Source organism: Callithrix jacchus, chromosome 15 (assembly GCF_049354715.1).
Source record: "Callithrix jacchus isolate 240 chromosome 15, calJac240_pri, whole genome shotgun sequence".
In the NCBI taxonomy this organism is placed as follows: Eukaryota; Metazoa; Chordata; class Mammalia; order Primates; family Cebidae; genus Callithrix; species Callithrix jacchus.
This window is the reverse complement of record NC_133516.1, coordinates 61,919,766-61,938,737: the sequence shown is the minus strand read 5'-3', so window position 1 is coordinate 61,938,737 and position 18,972 is coordinate 61,919,766. Positions and strand designations below refer to the sequence as shown.

The following is an 18,972-nucleotide window of genomic DNA, read 5'->3' as shown; positions in this document are numbered from 1 at the left end:
AGTATCTTCAATAACTTTTTTGCCTTACCAGTCCCAACACTCACCTCAGATTCTCTGCCCCATACATAACCAGTCCCATCAGTATTTTCTGACCTCCAAGCCTTCACACACACTCCTTCTGCTGGGAAGTTCTTCCCTTCTTGTTCATCTCAGGTTTTAGCTTTGGCATTACTTCTTCTAGGAAGCCTCCCCATCCCTCTCCTCCCCACAAAAACATGTCAGGAGTTCCCTCCTCCTCCATATACCCTGCTTCCAGTCATCCCTACAGGACGCGATTTCCTAATGGTCAGTTTACTTGCCTCTCTCTCACCAGATTGCACATCCCCCAAGGGAAGTACCTGGTGCCTGACAGGGACTCACAAAAAGCTTGATCGAGAAATAAAGCTCATGCATGTGTCACACTTCACTCAGAGAAGGCGACCTGGAAGCCTCAACTTAATATCTATTAAAAGCATGCAAAGGAAAACTGCAGGTCCCTTGCCTGAATCAGATTTCTCCAAGGGAAAGAGAAAGGCAACTTCCGTGTCATGAGCATCATCCTACAATTAGATTATCCCTGCAGTCAAAGAGCTTATATCAATTTTTGTCATCTCTTGCTACTGCAAGTTCTATTTAGAGTGTCCCACGAGACGGCTTGGTTATATAACATGAGCCAACACGGCTAAAAATATAGTTCTGTAAAACACTCATTAAAAAAAAAACACCCCTATTTCAAATGCTGTCACATTTTGAGTCTCCTTCAGATGTAAACAAGCAGCACTACATGATTAAGGCCACTTATATAAAGGAGCTTCAGTGTTTCAGAGATGCTGGGATTGTCCACCATCAGGGAGGAGACACCCTTGCTGGGCACAGCTCTTCCACCAGCTGCTGGCTGCCCTAGTTCACTGAGTCCATGCCTGCCGAGATTCAGCCTCACTTTAACAACTGCTCCCCCAGCCCAGCCACTTACCTCTTCCCTTTTGAAATCCTTCAAAAGGAAAATCTGATTAGGAATGGGGGCAAAGAGGCAGAGGCTTCTCGGAAATTCAGGAAGTGCACACTGAGGCACATGTGCCTCTTTCTGAACATTTAACCATTGTTAGATGTTGTGTCAAGCCCTTAGTGCTGATGATCATTTACTTAGTCCTCTCAACCACCCCAGGAGGTTGGTACCATTGTAAAGGAAACTGAGTCTCAGGTTACATTTCTTGCCCAAAGTGATGCAGCAAATGGCTGCTGACCATTTGCCTCTGAAGTTGATGGTCCTTATCAATATTTTTTAAAAATCTATGCATTTTAAGTGTAAAACTTGGTGAATCTTGGCAGTTTATGTAGTCATGTAACTACTGCATGTAACTTGATTATGTCACCATAATCAAGATACAGACGTTTTTATCCCTCTAAAAAGTCTCCTTGTACCTCCTTGAAGGTGATGCCTTGCCCCATCCTTACCCCCAGCTACTACTGATCTGATGTCAGTCCCTATAGTTTTGGACTCGGTCCCTATAGTTTTGGACTTTCTATGATTTCATAAAAATGGAAAAATAACCCTATCAGTAGGAAGTCTTTTGTGCTTGACCTTTTTTACCTAGCAAGTTTATAAGATACATCCAGGTTACCATGTATGTATTGATACTTTGTACTTTTTATTGCTGAGTATATTATAGTATGAATATGTTGCAATTTATTTGTCCAGCTAACAATCAATGAGTTTCCAGTTTGGAGTGAATGCAAATAATATGACTAGAAACATTCAGGTACGAATCTTGGAGTGGACGTATGTTTTCATTTCTCTTGGACAAACATAGAGAAGTAGAATGTTGGATCCTAAGTATATGTTTACCTGTAAATGACAATACCATACTGTTTTCCAAGGTGAATGTACCACACTGCCTTCCCACCAGCAGTATATGACAGTTCCATCTGCTCCACAGGATCAACGCTTGGTAGTACCCATCTTTTTAATTTAGTCATTCTGGTAGGTTTGCAGTGCTATGGTGTTGCGGTTTTAATTTACATTTCCCTGATAACTAGTGATGCTGAACATCATTTCATGTGCTTCTTGGCCATTCACATATCTTCTGTGAAGTGTCTGATCAAATGTTTTGCCCACTGTTTTAACTGAATAGTCTTTTTATTATTGCATTATAAGAGTTCTTTACATATTCTGGATAAAAGCATTTTATCAGATATATACTTTGGTGACTATCTTCTCCTAGTCTCTGGCTTACCTATCATTTTCTGAAGTGCTTAATGCCATTTTAAATGGACTCTTAAAATTTAAAATTATCTCAGTATCATCAGTGTGACCTACTGGTACCAAATCCAGAAGAGGGCAATGTAAAAATGCTGTCTCCTCACTATAAAAGCAATGTTGAAAAACACAGTGCTACATTCCAAAAAACCAACTCTAGAAGGACATCTTTGAGACAGTTGGAAGAATCTGAATTTGGACAGACTATTACAAGATTTGCTGTTAGTTTTGTTAGACATGATAATGGCATGGTGATTATACATATTTTAAAATATCCTTATAAGTTAGAGATATGCACTGAAATATTTATGAACCAAAAATCCAAGATGTCTAGACTTATTTTAGATGTTTCAAAAAATATAGTACAGGGATGTATGAAACAAGATAGGCAAAATTGTTAAAGCTGGCTGACAGGTACATGTAGCTCATTATATTGTTCTTTCTACTTGGGTGTATATTTGACAATTTCAATAATAACAGCATTTAAAAAGTAGTACTACATTTGCTTTAGCCATCATGGTATGCTCACAAATTCAGTAAGCAATCTGAAACTGCCTGAGTTTTCAAAAGCTGCATGCTTTTGAAAGACTGTAACTTGTCAGTTTAAAACAAATGGGTGGGGCAGAATGATACTTTTGAAAAGGAGCTTTTAAGGCCACTGGTTCTTGGCAGTCACAAACCTTATAAGCCACAGGACCACATTGGCATGCATTATAGGGCTATTATATACATTCAAGAGACACATTTTGAAATCCTGTTTTCAGGATGCAACAAATCCTAACAAATATTAACTCAAAGAAATCCTTTCAGGTCAACAAACCAGATCTTGTTTATAGAGAGGGTTAATACAACCCTTCTTCTGTGGATGGTAAGCCGTCAGTATAGAAAATGCCCTCGATTCATCTTACAAAAGGAAAAAAAATCCCTCTGAGAGTAAGTTGATGCATTTAAGGCAATATCAGTCACTGGATAATGGAAAAGGCTTCCTTGGGTCAAATCTCATATGAGCTCTAATTTATGCATTCAGTTTAGTCCATCAGCATGAAGTTCTAAAGCCCAAGATTCCAACCCAGGCATCCTTGCATCCTGCAGACCAGCCCGAGTTGATGGCTTATTCAGAATGTACCATTTTAGAGTTGGAAGGACCCTCAACAGTCATGACACCCAGGGGATCTCAAGCTTGGATGAGAAAGAAACACATGCTCTGGAGATCCTGACTATTTTGGCAACTGTTTTTCCTTGTGTTCTACAGGGCTTTCTGAAGCCATATCAAAGTTTTCCAACCATGGGCTTCACGTAAGCATCTCTTCACACATAGGATGACAAGGACTTGCTGAAGTGGCTTGGCAAATGGGCAGCAGGAGCCAGAGAGAGATGTTAAATCTCTTGATTTCCTAAGTCTAAGAATGCCACTTCAGGAGGCTTGTCACTGAAGGGTGTAGGGGGGTGCTGTCAACTCCCTGTCCCCAGAACTGGCCTGAATACTGCCACAAATGACTGGGGAAGAAATGGATATGGTGAATAATAAAATCTGTTTGAAATATTTTTAAAGCAATGGACAGTAAACGAAAACACAGACAAGGTAAGGATTGAATGATCTGCTGTGAGGAGCATGACAACTTCTCTGAAGTGAAAGGAGACCTGGGCCTTCTCTGCCACAGCCAGCTGAGCTCCTCACTGGTCCTCCACGATGCACACCTCTGCTGACTGGCAGCTGGGCTAAGGTGGATGTCCCCAAAGAGAAAACCTTGCAGCCCTGGGTTCCAGTCAAGTCTTTTAAGACAGAGACATGGGCATTCATGCTTTCTGACATGACATTAAAAAAAAAATCTCTCCTGGATTTGTGTTTACATTGTACTTTTGGGGGGAAAAATTCAAATGATGTCTTCCATGTAACTTAAGATCAAACAGAAAAGCTAACTCCTCAAAAGGGTAACCTAGGCATGTAAGCATTATATAACATGTCATTGCTTTCAAACTGGTCTTTAAACTGACTCATTACCCATACTTGTCTGCTTGAGTTGATGTCTGCATGATTAAGCTAAAGAGTGGAGCCTAAAACTTACTCCTGTGTAGTTTTTGTGTCTTATATTAGGGGTCTTTATCCCATTATCTTTCACACAAGGTGGTTCCTGGCAGGTTGTTACATGCATATGTGAAGTGATCTGCCAAAAAGCTCTGATGAAACATACAGCTGGGAAGTGGACCTCCCAGGTGGCTGTCATGGATGTCAGAAAAGGGGCTGTGAATGTATCATGGAAGAGGAGCTCTGAGTGCCTGTCACTGGAACCTCTCAAGGGTGGATGCCTCTAGGATACCATTAATGCGTTCACAGGCCCCAAATAGCAAAATGCCTCCCTCTGTGTTGGCCTTTTCTCAGCAAAATGTGTTGCCTGGAAGGAGGTGGGCTGGGGAAATCCAGAAACACCATAATCATTATGTTTTGTTACGTCAATAATGGCAGGTAGCTCTTAATAGACTAAACATTGTACAGACTGCAGTCATTCAAGTCCTTCCTCCCCTCTGAACCTTGGCAGAAAAAATATTTCAGAGGTTTCTTACAGATTCTTTAGTCTGAAGCCAATTCCAGAAGTATGGTGTGGGAATACATATACTGAACTGAGCATCAGGACATCTCTGTTTTAGGGTTAGCTGTGTGACTTTGGCCTGATCTCTTAACTGCTCTGAGACAGTTTCCCCATATATAAAACAAGGGGCTGATTAAGAGAATTTCTCACAGGTTCAGTAGTATCTAGCTGCTTTTCTTTCTTTCCCAGTGGGAAAAAGATGGATATAAAAGGTAAATTATTGTAAGTTAGATTGAAAACTAAATCTGTGGTAACAACTACAATCTCCTCTTGTCTGAAGCTGGATAACTGGGACCCAATATTGCACCAATATTTCCAGGAACCACAACTGAGATGCAAGTCATAGCCTTCCTGAGGCTTCTAATAGGTTTTTTGAAATTAAAGCTATGAGTACCTCCTCGGACGCCCTTAAATGGGTAGAAAAACGCCACGAGCAGGTTCATCAGGACAGCCAGGTTAAACGAAATGCTGCTCCAGAAAGACATGTTGCGGGCACACCAGTACAACACGGGCTGGGCTGCAGAGACAAAGGCAAAAGCATGTGAGGTTGGAGACCCCGAGCCGGAATGCCAGGGACCCAATGTGGCCCTTCCGCCCACCCTGCCCCACAAGTCCACTTTTGTTCCCGGTTTTTACCACAACAGTAGAAATGATCGTTTGTTTTGGACTTGGTACTTAATGACATCAGATTGGTTTATTTCTGTGTGGAGTACTTACTGGAACAGAAGATGTATTGGGGGTGGAGTAAGAAGAGAGGAAAAAGAGAAAAGTTGGAGCATCTATAAACCCTGCATGCCCCAGTCAGCACCATCAGTTACAGAATCTGGGGGTTATCCAGAGTTCACACGTTGAGTCCTTGGTTCCCCCAGGGCTCCAGGACCAGATGAGATGCCGGGAGAGACCCAAGAATTCAACTAGCTTTTCAGAAGTGCAGGGCACTGCAGAGAGCGGGGAAGTCAGCCCAGCTGGGCCCCAGACTAGGGCTGGTATCATTTCCACATTCCTCTCTGGCTCAACATGCTCAACTAATGCGCCAGTGCCTAAAACCAAGGCAACAATTCCTTTCCTGAGACTGAGTCATCTGCCATTTCCCTGAAGTTGGATGGTCATTCCTGAGGACAGGGAAGCGAAGGGTACGAGTTGCTGACCTGGTGATCAGCGGCAGAGTTCTCATCTCCAGGGCTATGGCAGAGAAAGGATGTGGCAGCAAAGCCATCACGAAGGGGTAAGAGACAGAGACACTTTGGACATTGCTGCCACCTTAATCCACCATTGCCCACAGGTTATCCCACACTGGTTGGGCATTCTCAGTCTTAGAACAACAAACCTGTGGCCACACTTGGGTACAGAGGAGCCTCCTTTTTCCCTGAACTCTTTTTCAATAGTGCTTTACACTTAGGGTGAGGCTCCGAAAGAGACATAGTAGGCATAATTTCAGCATCCATGTCAAAAGCAAAGTTTCTAAAAGACAGTTGCATTCCACATCATCCCCCTCCAGAGAAAAGCATGGAGTACATGAGAATGGATCTCTATCGTATATTTCTTTTTCCCAATGAAGTCATCATGCAACTTTGGGACAGCAGCCAATGACAAATCCAATGGCCCTGTAATAATGCTTTAAGCAGCAGCCAAGCCTTTGGGAGATTCCAACCAAAATAAAATTACGGTACAATTAAATAGAGCCCTGGGTAATTTATTAATTGCCTGTGTCATGTTTGCACTTGGTAACAGTCAATGTTTCCAAACTATAGAGTTTTAGAGCCATGAGCAATCATCTAGTTCAAAATCCCTCATTGTACAAATGAGGAAAACTGAGGCTCAGCACAGGGCAAAAGCAGTAGAGATCTTGTTACCCATGGGGTCAGTGACAGGGATAAAAATAACTGACCCATGTGACAATTCACTGGGGTAGCCAGCCAGAAGCCAGTCAACCACTAGGTAGCAATGTACTTTTTTTGTACACTGCTGAAGCAAATTAAAGCTGAGACATTTATCTGCTCTAGAAACAACAGCTATTGTGCTTCTTCTGGGACTGAAGCCCATTTCTGATCTGGATATGTAAACTCCAGAAGAGGACAGAAGAGATGAATGGCAAAGAGCTGATAATTGCTGAAGCTGAGTGATGGATACGTGGGAACCTGTAATATCCTCTCCACACTAGTATGTGTATAAAAAGCTCATAAAACAAAGTTGGGGGGAAAAAGGATCTGGCAAAGCTCAGCGATGGCCTGTGTAAGCCAGCATTCGCTTCAGAGGGAGTGCTCAGTATCAAATGTGAGTGTGTCCACTGCAGGATATGCTAATACGATTATAATAAACTGTTTTCAACTATGGCAGATAGTTCATAAAATAAATATTATTTTTATAAGGCTAACATTCTACTTAAGTTGTAGTGTTGTTTATAATCTGAGCAAACATTCAGTCCTTTAAATCAACTAGGTAATTATCCAGGTGCAAGAAGATACTTAGAGACCTACCATGACATGCAGTATCTTTAATTTCCTGCAGTACATGGAACTACATTCCCATCTACCTTTCCAGACTCTGCTCCCACTCTCCTTCCCCATATATGCTGCCTTTGTATTCCAATCCACTGGTCATTCCCGAACACACCTCATTTTCTCCAGCCTCTGCATACTCCCTTCGTGTCAATTTAAAAATATGTTCGTGAATTATTTGATCCTCCTTCCTTCAAGTTGTACACCTTAACTTCCTTTCCACTTGAGTATGGGCTGGACTGAGCAACTTGCTACTAATAAATAAGAGTAGAGTGAAACTACTGGTTCATGCCTTCCGAGACTAGGTGATAATAAAAGCACTGTGGCTTCCTCCTCCTCTTCTTCCTCTGGCTCTCCACACTTTCTCTCTCTCACCAATAATTTGCTCTGAGGAAATCACCTGCCATGTCATGAGGATGCTGAAGCAGACCTGTGGAGAGGTCCATGTGGAGGGGAATTGAGGCCTCCTGCCAACAGCCATTTAAGAGCACCAAGGAGTGGACCCTCCAGGTCCACTTAAGCCTTCAGATGAAGGCAGCTCTGGCTGACATCCTGGCTACAACCTAATGAAAGACCTGAGCCAGAACCATCCAGAGGAGCCACTCCCAAGTTTCTGAGCCCAAGAAACTGGGAGAAAATAAAAAGTTATTGTTTTAAGTCACAACATGCTAGGGCAGTCAGTTATACAGCAATAAAAAGCAACTAACCTACCTTCTGTGGCAGGCAAAATAATGTACCTCACCAAACATGTTGACATGTGAATCATTAGAACCTGTGAATGTGCTACATTAACCTGGCAAAAGGGGCTTTGCAGGTATAATTAGGTTAAGGATGTGAGATGGGGAGATTGCTTTGGATTATGTGGGTGGGTCCAATGTGGTTACAAGTGTCTGTGTAAGTGAGAGAGTGAGAGGGAACAGGAGGATCAGAGCCACAGTGGTGCAGCATGAGAAATGCTCTACTGGACAATGCTGCTTCGAAGGTGGAGGGAGGGGCAGAGGGCCACAGCCAGCCTCTAGCAGCTGGAAAAGGATAGAGCCTTCAGAGGGAACACAGCCCTATCAACACCTTGGTATTAGCCCAGCAAGAACCTTTTCAGACTTCTGACCTCCAGAAATGTAAGATTATCAATGTGTGTTTTTGTAAGCTTCAAGCTTAGTTGTAATTCACCGTAGCAGCAATGGGAAACAAATCCATCTCCCCTTCTCCCATTCTTTCAGGCTGTGTCTATACAAGTCCTACGGATCTTTCTAGATGCTACTCAGATCCTACCTTTTCTCTGAAGCCTTCCTTTCTTGTACTTCCATGATGTGTCAATGCTTGATTACAGCTTGGTTCACCAACAGCTTGGTATCGCAGCCACTTAAAAATATGCCGTTGTTGTCTGCCCACTTCAGACAGTAAGTGCCCCCAGGAGGAGTCAGAGTTTGCACACTGTTGAATTCCTCACTGTACCTTATAGCAGGGGTCCCCAACCCTGGGGCTGCAGATCACTGCTGGCCCACAGCATGTTAGGAACCGGGCTGTACAGCAGAAGGTGAGCAGTAAGCGAGCATTACCGCCTGGGCTCTGCCTGTCATATCAGCAAGGGCCTAAGATTCTCATAGGAGTGCAAACCCTACTGTGAACGGAGGATGTAAGGGATCTAGTAGGTTGCACACTCCTTATGAAAATCTAACTAATGCTTGATGATCTCAGGTGGAACAGTTTCATCCCCAAACCATCCCTCATTCCCCATAACCCCTAATCTGTGGAAAAATTGTCTTCCAAAAACCAGTCTCTGCTGCCATAAAGGTTGGGGACCGCTGCCTTACTGCATGTTTTCTACTTGGCAGGGGCTACAAGTTGGTTGAATCAATATACCTGCTACCTTATCTCAAAGAGCACTGTCATCCTGGATTGGCAGGCAATGTAAATAATGCAGCCCAGGCCATCTCTTGGTAACATTCTTTCCTTGTTTTCTGTTTGTTTGCTTTAGACAAATGGGGCTTTGCTGGAAGGCTGGGACTCCATATACACTGCTGAGTGGGCTAACCACACAGGAAAACCCCATGTAAGAAAGCTGGTCGGCATATTCAACTCTGCCTCGATTTCCTCTTTCTCTCTCTTCTCATTTTCCTAGCCCAAAGTTTTCACTTCACTGGGGATAGGATCTTCAGGAAAAGATGCCAGAGAGGGATGGTGAGAGAGAGGATGTCAGTGCAATGAAGAGTATGTGTGTGTTCTTGTGTAAATAAAGCAGGGAAGAGAGTTTCTGAAGTGCAGAGCGATTGTGTATTTTAATCTTGCAGAAGAAAATACTAAGGCCCATCAGTCTTAGACAGATGACCTTGCTACATGTCGGAGTCCTAGCTTCAGATATACCGAAGAACAGATGATTCTCTGAGATACATTCAGGAAAAGGTAAAACAGCTAAATGAATGAGCCTGAAAAAACTGATTCTGCAGACTTATTAGAAGAGATATAAGCTACTTAGAGGGGAAAATGCATTTCATTTCAATTGTATTTCTAATGAGTACATTTCTCCCTCCCTAAGTGTGCAAATCATGGTTAATTCAGTTATTATTTTCAATTTCTCTCTTACCAGCGGATAGTTTTGAAGCCAATTAAAATCTTTTGGCTGACAACTACTGTTGTGCTTAAGCTTCACTGAAATGACAACTGTTTTTCAAAAAAAAGAATGACTGAAATAAGGACGGTATTAGCTAAAATGTAACATAAGTCTTGGAATAATGACCACTCTACAACCAATCAATTAGGTCATCTTAATCCCTCACTTCATAGGTGAGAGTCTGGGAGCAGTTAAGCCCTTTGTCCCAGGGCCACAGAGCCTGTGGGAGGCAGAAATGGACTAGAACTCAGATTCCCCACTCTTTGGGGTTGAGGGTCCTTCTACTATTCCAGGCTGGAGACAATATCTGAGAAAGAGGGACTAGGAGGTATCTCATCTCACCATAAAAGGTGAAAACCTTTTTGTCATTTCCAAAATAAGCCTTTTGGAGAACCTGTAAATTAATACATTAGATATAAACATTCTGTAAAACAACATGGAGAGAATGAATGTACCAGTGTATGTGTCTGACCAATTTCACAGGCACATATGCTGATAACGGTTAAATTACAGCTTATTAACTATTATGGAGGCTTAGATACAACAACTCAGGACTGGCTGGGTCCAATGGCTCATGCCTGTAATCCTAGCACTTTGGGAGGCCGAGGTGGGTAGATAACAAGGTCAGGAGCTCAAGACCAGCCTGGCCAACGTGGTGAAACCCCATCTCTACTAAAAATACAAATATTAGCCAGGCATGGAGGCATGCATCTGTAATTCCAGCTACTCAGGAGTTTGAGGCAGGACAATCGCTTGAACCTGGGAGGTGGAAGTTGCAGTGAGCCAAGATCACACTACTGCACTCCAGCATGGGTGACAGAGCAAGACACCATCACACACACACACACAAAAACCCACAAAACAAACTCAGAATTATTCCCTACAGCTAGAATGATGGAATACCCCAGTGAAGGGCAAAAGCAACAGATGAGTTTTTTTCCTATGTGAAATAATAGCTTAAAAAAATGAGGATGAAATGGGTAGGGTCTATGTCTACCTTTTTGGTGAGAAATGGTATCATATTTCCTCTTATTGCCCAAGCATTGTGCCGTGTAAAAGTTTCCATGTTCATGAAGATGCTAGAGCTGGAAAAGTTTCTGAGCAATCTACAGTAGGCTATGAGGATACTCTGATACCAGGTAGAATTGCACCTATGTCTCCTGAGGTCCATACCACGAAGGGTACGCAGGCTGGTCTGCTAATGGTCCCCTGACCCCTTGGTCAGACACTAGGCATGCAACTGGCTGAGGGGTAGATTTGGCCTAGCCAGACTTTTTGTAATGTTTCAAAGTGCTACACAGGGAGGTGCCCCTTAGAGATGAGCAAGATAGAGTGGGGTGGAGGTGAGGTGGGAATGGGACCTTTGGGCAAACCTTCTTGCACCACCTTCTCTGATGTTAGCCTAACTTAGGGATGCAGGGACGTAGGAGAAAAGGGAAGAAAAAACATACAGACAGGGCTGGTCCATACCTGCTCAGACTGGCAGCGTCACAGAGAAGACAAAAGCTCTGGGAAACTGACCTCCAACATGGCTTTTCTACCCCCAGCCCCACCCCTCAGAAAGAGGTCAACACATCACAACTATAGCTGGAATCCAGCGTTTCAAATAAAAAATCTGGCTCCTCATGAACAGATAGAAATAAAGCATGGTCCTTTTTAAGTTGGTCTCAACAGCCATCACCAAGCGTAAGGCTGGTACTAAAAGATCACATTAAAACCCCAGTGAAAACCAGGAAGAGAGAAGCCCTCTGGGGAAGCCCTATGAATGTGTTTCAGATTAGTAATTTCCACCTGACCAGCTGGGATACCCAATGGGACTTGCTGGTGAGCAACGATGCATCTTATGTGGCAAATGATTCCACTACCTGTAAAACAATTTAGTCTAAAATCTGAGCTACCCCATAAAAGGGAAAATGCCAGAGTCTCTGGAGCAGGTGTGCTAGCAAATGACCAGCAAGAATCTGAATGTCCTGCTCAAGTGAACCAGCCTGTGAGCTCAAGGGCCTGGCCTTTCCCCCTTTCTTTTTACTTTCTAGAAGAGATACCAAAAGAGGCATTCAAAAAGTCTTCCACGGAGCTTCCCAATCAAATCAACTCAAATGCTGATGAAGGAAACCTTTTCAGGGGAATTAACCACACTTTGGCTGGAGCCCACTGATCAGGTACAAAAGTGGTTATGACTTCCTGGTGATCAGAGGTACAAAGTATCACAAATGATACCAGCCTTGCTCCTGCTTAGAAATAAATGCACCATCAAGCCCCAGTTGGTGAAATCCCAGAACTGTGTCTCTCTGTGCTGTTGCGGATGCATTGGAGCCCACCTCTCAGTTTCTTCTGCCAATTCATTTCATTGAACAGGTCTTCGGACCGCAGGAAGAAATCGTTGATTTTGCTGCCTTGTTCATCTCTCTCTGTAGTGTAGTAAATTCGTAGTTTTGACTCCTTGGTTAGGAATTCACAGATGCTGGGCACGGGAAAGACAATCTGTTCCATTGTTCGGTCTAATCTGACAATCTAGGATGAAAAAGTAGATGAGATTAAATTCATCTTCGAAAATTTTTACTAAGACAATTTGCTACTGGTGGTAGATTCGTTGGTGAAGATTGAGTGTAATATGAGCTCTGATCTTATAACCCCAGACTGGGCTGTGTGTCTCAGATTTATATAAAAAATAGTTTGGGTAACCCTGGAAGAGTATTTTTCTAACTTCAGACCCATTATTTTATTTATTTATTTTATTTTATTTTTTGAGACAGATTCTCACTCTGTTGCCCAGGCTGAAGTGTAGTGGCATGATCTCAGCTCACTGCAACCTCTGCCTCCTGGGTTTAAGCGATTCTCCTGCATCAGCCTCCTGAGTAGCTCGGACTATAGGCACATGCCACTGTGCCTGACTAATTTTTTTTTTTTTTTTTTAGTATCGACAGGGTTTTTACTATGTTGACCAGGCTGGTCTCAAACTCCTGACCCCAGCTTATCTGCTTACCTCAGCCTCCCAAAATGCTGGGATTACAGGGGTGAGCCACCATGCCCAGCCTGATTTTTATTTTTTATCTAATCCAAGATGGTGCTCAACCCATTATTTTTTTTTTTTTTGACACAGTCTCGTTTTGTTGACCACATTGGGGTGTAGTGGTGCAATCTCAGCTCACTGCAACCTCTGCCATTAATTTTTAATGTGACCAACTTTTATCTGAATCGATTTACTCTGTTTTGCATACCTATTCACATAAGGCTGGTACTGTCCCTAGAACTTTGTGTAATGATGGAATGGTTCTTTGTCTGTCCTATCCACAGGACAGCCACTAGTCACATGTGGTGCCTACTATACTAACATGTGTGGCTAGTGCAACTGTGAGGCAGAATATTTAATTTTATTTAATTGTATTTAAATAGCCATACATGGCTAGTGACTATCATTGCAGAGAGCACACTTCTAAGCAGTGGTGTAAACCTCACCTAAGACACTTTCTCAGATAGTAACACTGGGTTATTTTTCCTAGATGGGAACTTTAAAAAGAGATCTTTGGTTATTTCCAGTTGCAATGACCTCCTACCTCTTGTCAAAGCATCTAAATGTACATGAACCAACATGCCTATTTAACTCTAGGACAGCACTCACTGTTCTTTATGCTGGCTGTGTTTGGGCCCCAGGGGTGGACACCTTGCAAGTTTCCTCCATGCCCTTCCTAGACTCACTCCGTCCCCAGAGAGGAGGTACTCTGGTCTGGATTGTTCAAATTCTAGCACACTAGATTGTGTCACAGTCCTGGGAGGTAGTAATTTCAAAGGGCTATGGGTTACAGTACAGTAGAGGCACAAGTCTCTCTTTCTTCTTCTTTCTCAGAGGCTGGAAAAGGCAGGTGAGGCCCCAGTGTGTCAGGTGAGGATACAACATGTTCTATAAGAAGAGCTGGTTCTAGCTCTCCCAAAACCTTTGTTCCCTGATACAGCAAGAGAGGTAACTCAGGTCAAGTTGTAGTGGGAAACTCTCATAGAGGTGAGACAGGTTTCCACAGTCCTGCCTCCGTAAATTCTGGGGAGTGTGGTTTTTAGACAAGTGGTTCCCAAATCTACGTGGAGATCAGGCTAGTTACCCAACCCCATTTAACTGGAATTGTGGTGTAGGGGTCAGTTACCAGAACCTGCACACAAGCAGCGCCCCCAGCAATCTTGGTGTACACAAGAGTCTGGGATCACCTCTGTCATCTCCTGCTATCAAGAGTCTGCCTGCTTCACATGATCAAGTGGGCAATGGACAAGTGCTTCCTTCCACTGAAGGAAGATGATCTGAGGTGTGCGTCTGCGTCCAGGAGGAAAAGGAGTAAACAAGGAGGCCTCCTGGCAAGAACTAAGTTCCAGACTACAGGGCTACCCAGCCTAATTCACAGGAGTGAAGACACTGGGTCTGCATGGAAAGCCCCATGCTGTAACAAAGTGTCCCTGGCTTTGCACTGATCACTCCTTAGGGAAAGCTGAAGAGATGGGTAGCCAAGGGCGGGATTTGAGAGCTATGGCATGCCTGGCCACTTCTCTTTACCATTTAAGGTCTGTTCATACCTCTTTCTCAGTAGATTTAGAATTTGGAGTCAGGAGAACATATTCTAGTCCTTCTACCACCCCTAAACAGCTAGGTGACCTTGTTCACACCTCTTAATCAAGTTTCAGCCTTCTCCCCAGTGAGCCATGGAGCTCAATGAGATAATCTTTAAGGTCCTTTTCTCCTCTGAAATTCTGTATCACAGACACCTAAAGCTTGCCTTTTAAGGGCTCTAGAGGACAGAGCTGGCCTTTTGGCCAAGCTCCTAGGTATTCATGATAAATCAAGGATATTTGCTCACATATGCTGGCATGGTTGGCTAATCATGAAATGATGTGTTTTATTAGGATAGCCCAGAGACCTGAGACACCAGGTCAGAACACATTCTTGAAAAGTCTCCATCACGAACATTTCATATTGCCGAAAAGAGTTTCTCCGTTCTTTAAAATCTTTGTTCCAACACTGATATTGAACTTGTGCATTTCCTCATTAGCAAAACAAAGTGCATTATTCCTTCCTGCCCAAAGCCTATAGAGAGAAGTCTGTGTTCTCTTGGACACTAAAAGACAGGGCAGGTACAAATGCACCCACAGGCCCAGCGACCAGACAGACCAGTATGAAAATTCCAGCTCTGCCACTGGTGGTTGGACAAGTGACACAGCCTCTCTGAGCCTTATTTCATAACACCCCATTTGCAAAATGGAGATATATCACTGACTTTGCAGAGGCTTTGTTTTCTTTCTTTCCCCCAGAGAAAATTGTAAAGCGTTATTGAAATAACTCAAGTCACATTTTCAATATAACAGCAACACGTGCGGCTTCAGCTTTTCTTCTTTCTAACTTATGGCTGCTCAGCACCTGCTTCTGTACTTTTAGCATTCTCTAGATTAGGTGGAGTCTCCCCTTTCACATTATGGCCGTCTCCACACTCACAATGCATCATGACTTTTTTTTTTTTTTGAGACGGAGTCTCACTCTGTCTTCCAGGCTAGAGTGTAATGGTGCTATCTCGGCTTACTGCAAGCTCTGCCTCCTAGGCCCAAGCCATTCTTGTGCCTCAACTTTCTGAGTAGCTGGAATAACAGGTGTGTGCCACCATGCCTGGGTAATTTTTGGGGTTTTGTCATGTTGGCCAGGCTCGTCTCAAACTCCTGACCTCAAGTGACCTGCCCCGCTCGACCTCCCAAAGTGCTGGTATTACAGGTATGAGCCACTGCACCCAGCCACATGACAGTTTTTTTTTTAAACACATAATGCCTTCCTGGGAAAAACTCTCCAATGGTTCCCCATTGCTCTGGGGGTGCAGCCCAGACTTCTCATAAGATGGCTGACAGGATTCTGAAAGATCAGGGCCACCAGCCTTTCCCTCCGGATCTCCCTCTGCACTGAACTCTGGCCCTGAGCCTTGAGGCCTTGCTTAGCCCCTCCAGATCACCCAGAATCTTCCCACCTCTGGGCTTTTGCTTGCCATTGTTCCCCATGTCTGAAAAGCTCCTCCTGCTAGTCTCTGCCTGTTTCATCCCTCTGTTCTTCAGGGTCTGGGTTTAGATGCCAATTCTTCAGAACAGGCCTCTGTGACCACCACTCCAGCAGGTCTCTCTGCCAGACTTTCTTATGATGCCTCCCACCTGTCCTTGTGAATTTGTGATGAATGAGAGGGTACTAGTGTCCTCTTCCCCACTGGACCACAAGGAGCAATAATGACTGTCCTGGCCATGCTGGGATGTCCAGCACCCAGCCCAGGACCTAGTACACAGTACACACTCACATTTCTATTGCTCAGATGAATGAATGCATGCCAGCCCCAGAGCAGAATGTCACACACTAATAACCTTAACACAGCCCCGCACCCTGAGTTTACTCAGCTTTTACCTCTATCTGTGCTGTGTGCTTGGCATAAAACTCCAGGGCTTCATCTCCATCCACTTGGCCACCAGGTTTCAGCATGCTCTGAAGTTCTTTGTTATGCCGGGCCAACTAGAACACAGGGACAGAGATTCAGGCGGTTTGTGTCTCTTCACAATGGGAACACAGAAGCTCCTTTCTAATGCTGGGTATTAAAAAATGCATAATAACCAGCAGCAAGCTGAAGGGCAAAGGTGCCACAAGGCTTGCTCCATCCCATCAAGGCGCACTGTACACAGGCGCTGTTTTGGGAGCTTGGTAGAATAGCATGGAACGCTCATGCCCACATGTGGTTCCACTTGCCCCCAATATCATTAGCCAGGAAGGAGGGAGACGGGGTTTTCTGTGTAGCCCAGGGAGCCTCCATTCAGAATGTTCAGAAACCTTCTCAGTGGCAGATGTGGTCATGGAAGGGAAAAGGGGCAGGAGACTGTTTGAAATTCTTTAGCCAATGTGTAGTAGCAGGGTCCCACCACCCTCGGGCCCAATATCATCAATGTTGTGTGTTTGGTTCCCATACCTGAGTTTAAAAGAGGTGAAAAGGACAGGAAACACAAGGCTCCAGTAGGGTTACAGCCTGCCCCTACCTACCAAAAGCTCAAGGCACCTCAGCATCCAAAAAGAGAGTCTCTTCAAACACCCAGCCGCTTAGAAAGAGAATTATGAAACATGGCATTTTGGTGCCAGGGCATAAAGTATTGCCTATCCCCAAAAAGGGAAACAAAAGGACAAGTTCCCACAGATTTCTAAATCCAATACACTAGGAAGCTGAAGTTTATTTCTTTAGATTGTTAAGACAGGATCATCAATATTTACAAAAGCCTAAGACTCCTTTCAACTGTCTCCAGACAGTCATAAACCATCCAAGTGTCACTGCTTGGGGGTGAATGCTTTTAGGAAACATGGGGATTTCCAACGACATGACCCTATCCCTGGAAAAACTGAAATGTCCTGGAACTCTGTGCATTGGGTCAGGTTGCCACAGCACCTGTAAGCCACAGTCTCATGAGTACAGACAGTCCTAGGTTAAAGTAATACAGGAAAAGTGACACTGGCACCCTCCAGCTTGGAATTTTGGACCTGTAGGGAAGCAGCGTCTGGAGGAGGCACAGGAGAGCTCATACCTGATGAGCTAATATGTAGATGTTGTGCCCCACATTCCTGGGGGATGCTCCATCCTCACCATTTTCTCCATCCTCAAATTCCACTTCACCTTGCATGTAGGCTTTCTTGATCACTTCCACCTGCAAGAAGAACCAAGAAAGCAAAACTCTTGTTTCAAGCAAGACCTGCACAGGACTGGCGGACAGCACCCACACTGGCTGTCTCCCCGCTCAGGGCAGAGGCTGCTCAGCACTCTCTCCTATCAGGCTTGGACACAGCCTCAGAATCCCTCACAGCACTGGCGCAGGCAGTCCACACCAATCTTCCTCTCCTGTCACGAGAAATGACACTCATTCACTCTACTTAGACCGAGACACATGCTGTGCCTGGTTAATGCCCTTCTTCTTTGGAAGGGAGCAATGGCTTTCAAGTGCCTTGAAACGATAAAATATGATACCAGGGTAGGCTGGAAGCCAGACTTTTCCTATCTCCGCATTCCCTCCCACCAACTCTCCCCACTCCCAACCCTTTGCCATTTCGTGAAAACTTAATAAGAAATCTATTCACATTTAGGAATAGCTGGTGAAACTATTTTCTGAAATGAAAACAACAGCATGAACCAGTATTACCGACTGAGTACTTACTATGTGCCAAGGGCTGTGTCTAGGAGTTTAATACTCTTTCAAAAAATTTAATGCTTACAAACATTTATAAGGTATTCAAGATTCTCCCCTTTTTGTTTTTTTGAGATAGGGTCTTACTCTGTCACCCAGGCAGGAGTGCAGTGGTGCAATCATGGCTCACTGTAGCCTTGACCTCCCAGGCTCAAGTAATCCCCCTGCCTCATCCTCCCAAGTAGCTGGAACTACAGGTGTGCACCACCATACCTGGCTAATGCTTTATTTTTTGTAAACGCAGGGTCTCACTATGTTGCCCGGGCTGGTCTTGAACTCCTGGACTTCCTCCCCACCTCAGCCTTCCAAAGTGCTGCAATTACAGGTGTGAGCTACTGCACCTATCTCATTTATTTATTTTTTTTAGTGGATGAGGAAACAGAATCAAGGAGATAAAAGGACACTCCTAAAGTCACAGCTAGTGAGCTGAGACATGAACTTGGCCCTATTATTCTTCACAGCTGCATGACTGGGCCCTCAGAGGACCATGCGCTTGGCTCATCTCACAGTTTGAGCACATTGCTCAGAGCATTTCTGTACCTGTCTTACCATTCCCTCAAGTTTCTGTCTCAGTTTCTTGAGAACAGGGACTAGGTCTGCTCGTATGTGAATGAATCTTTCCCCTAGTACCCTCTGCAATGCCCAGGAAAATGGAGGGTGTGGCCAACATTTATCAAACACAACATTCAAGACTGAATCATTCAAGGAAGAGGAGGAAAATACCTTCAATTTCTAATTTGTACTAAAAATTAATCATCTTCTTTGATGATTCAGAGGGCATTTCTGCCTCCCCCATTGTCACAAGGTCATTCCCCT

At 44.0% G+C, this 18,972-nt stretch overlaps 1 protein-coding gene across 1 annotated transcript in view; it reads right to left on the bottom strand.

Annotated features, from left to right (window-relative positions):
• Nucleotides 1-18,972, bottom strand: part of ITPR1 (inositol 1,4,5-trisphosphate receptor type 1) — a 354,215-nt gene that overhangs the window by 47,444 nt on the left and 287,799 nt on the right. The window contains exons 50-53 of the mRNA XM_054245889.2: nucleotides 17,503-17,622; nucleotides 16,346-16,450; nucleotides 12,255-12,447; nucleotides 5,219-5,341 (exon numbers count right to left, since the gene is read on the bottom strand). Of these exons, the coding sequence (XP_054101864.2) occupies nucleotides 5,219-5,341; nucleotides 12,255-12,447; nucleotides 16,346-16,450; nucleotides 17,503-17,622 (541 nt within the window). The remainder of the gene's footprint in view (nucleotides 1-5,218; nucleotides 5,342-12,254; nucleotides 12,448-16,345; nucleotides 16,451-17,502; nucleotides 17,623-18,972) is intronic.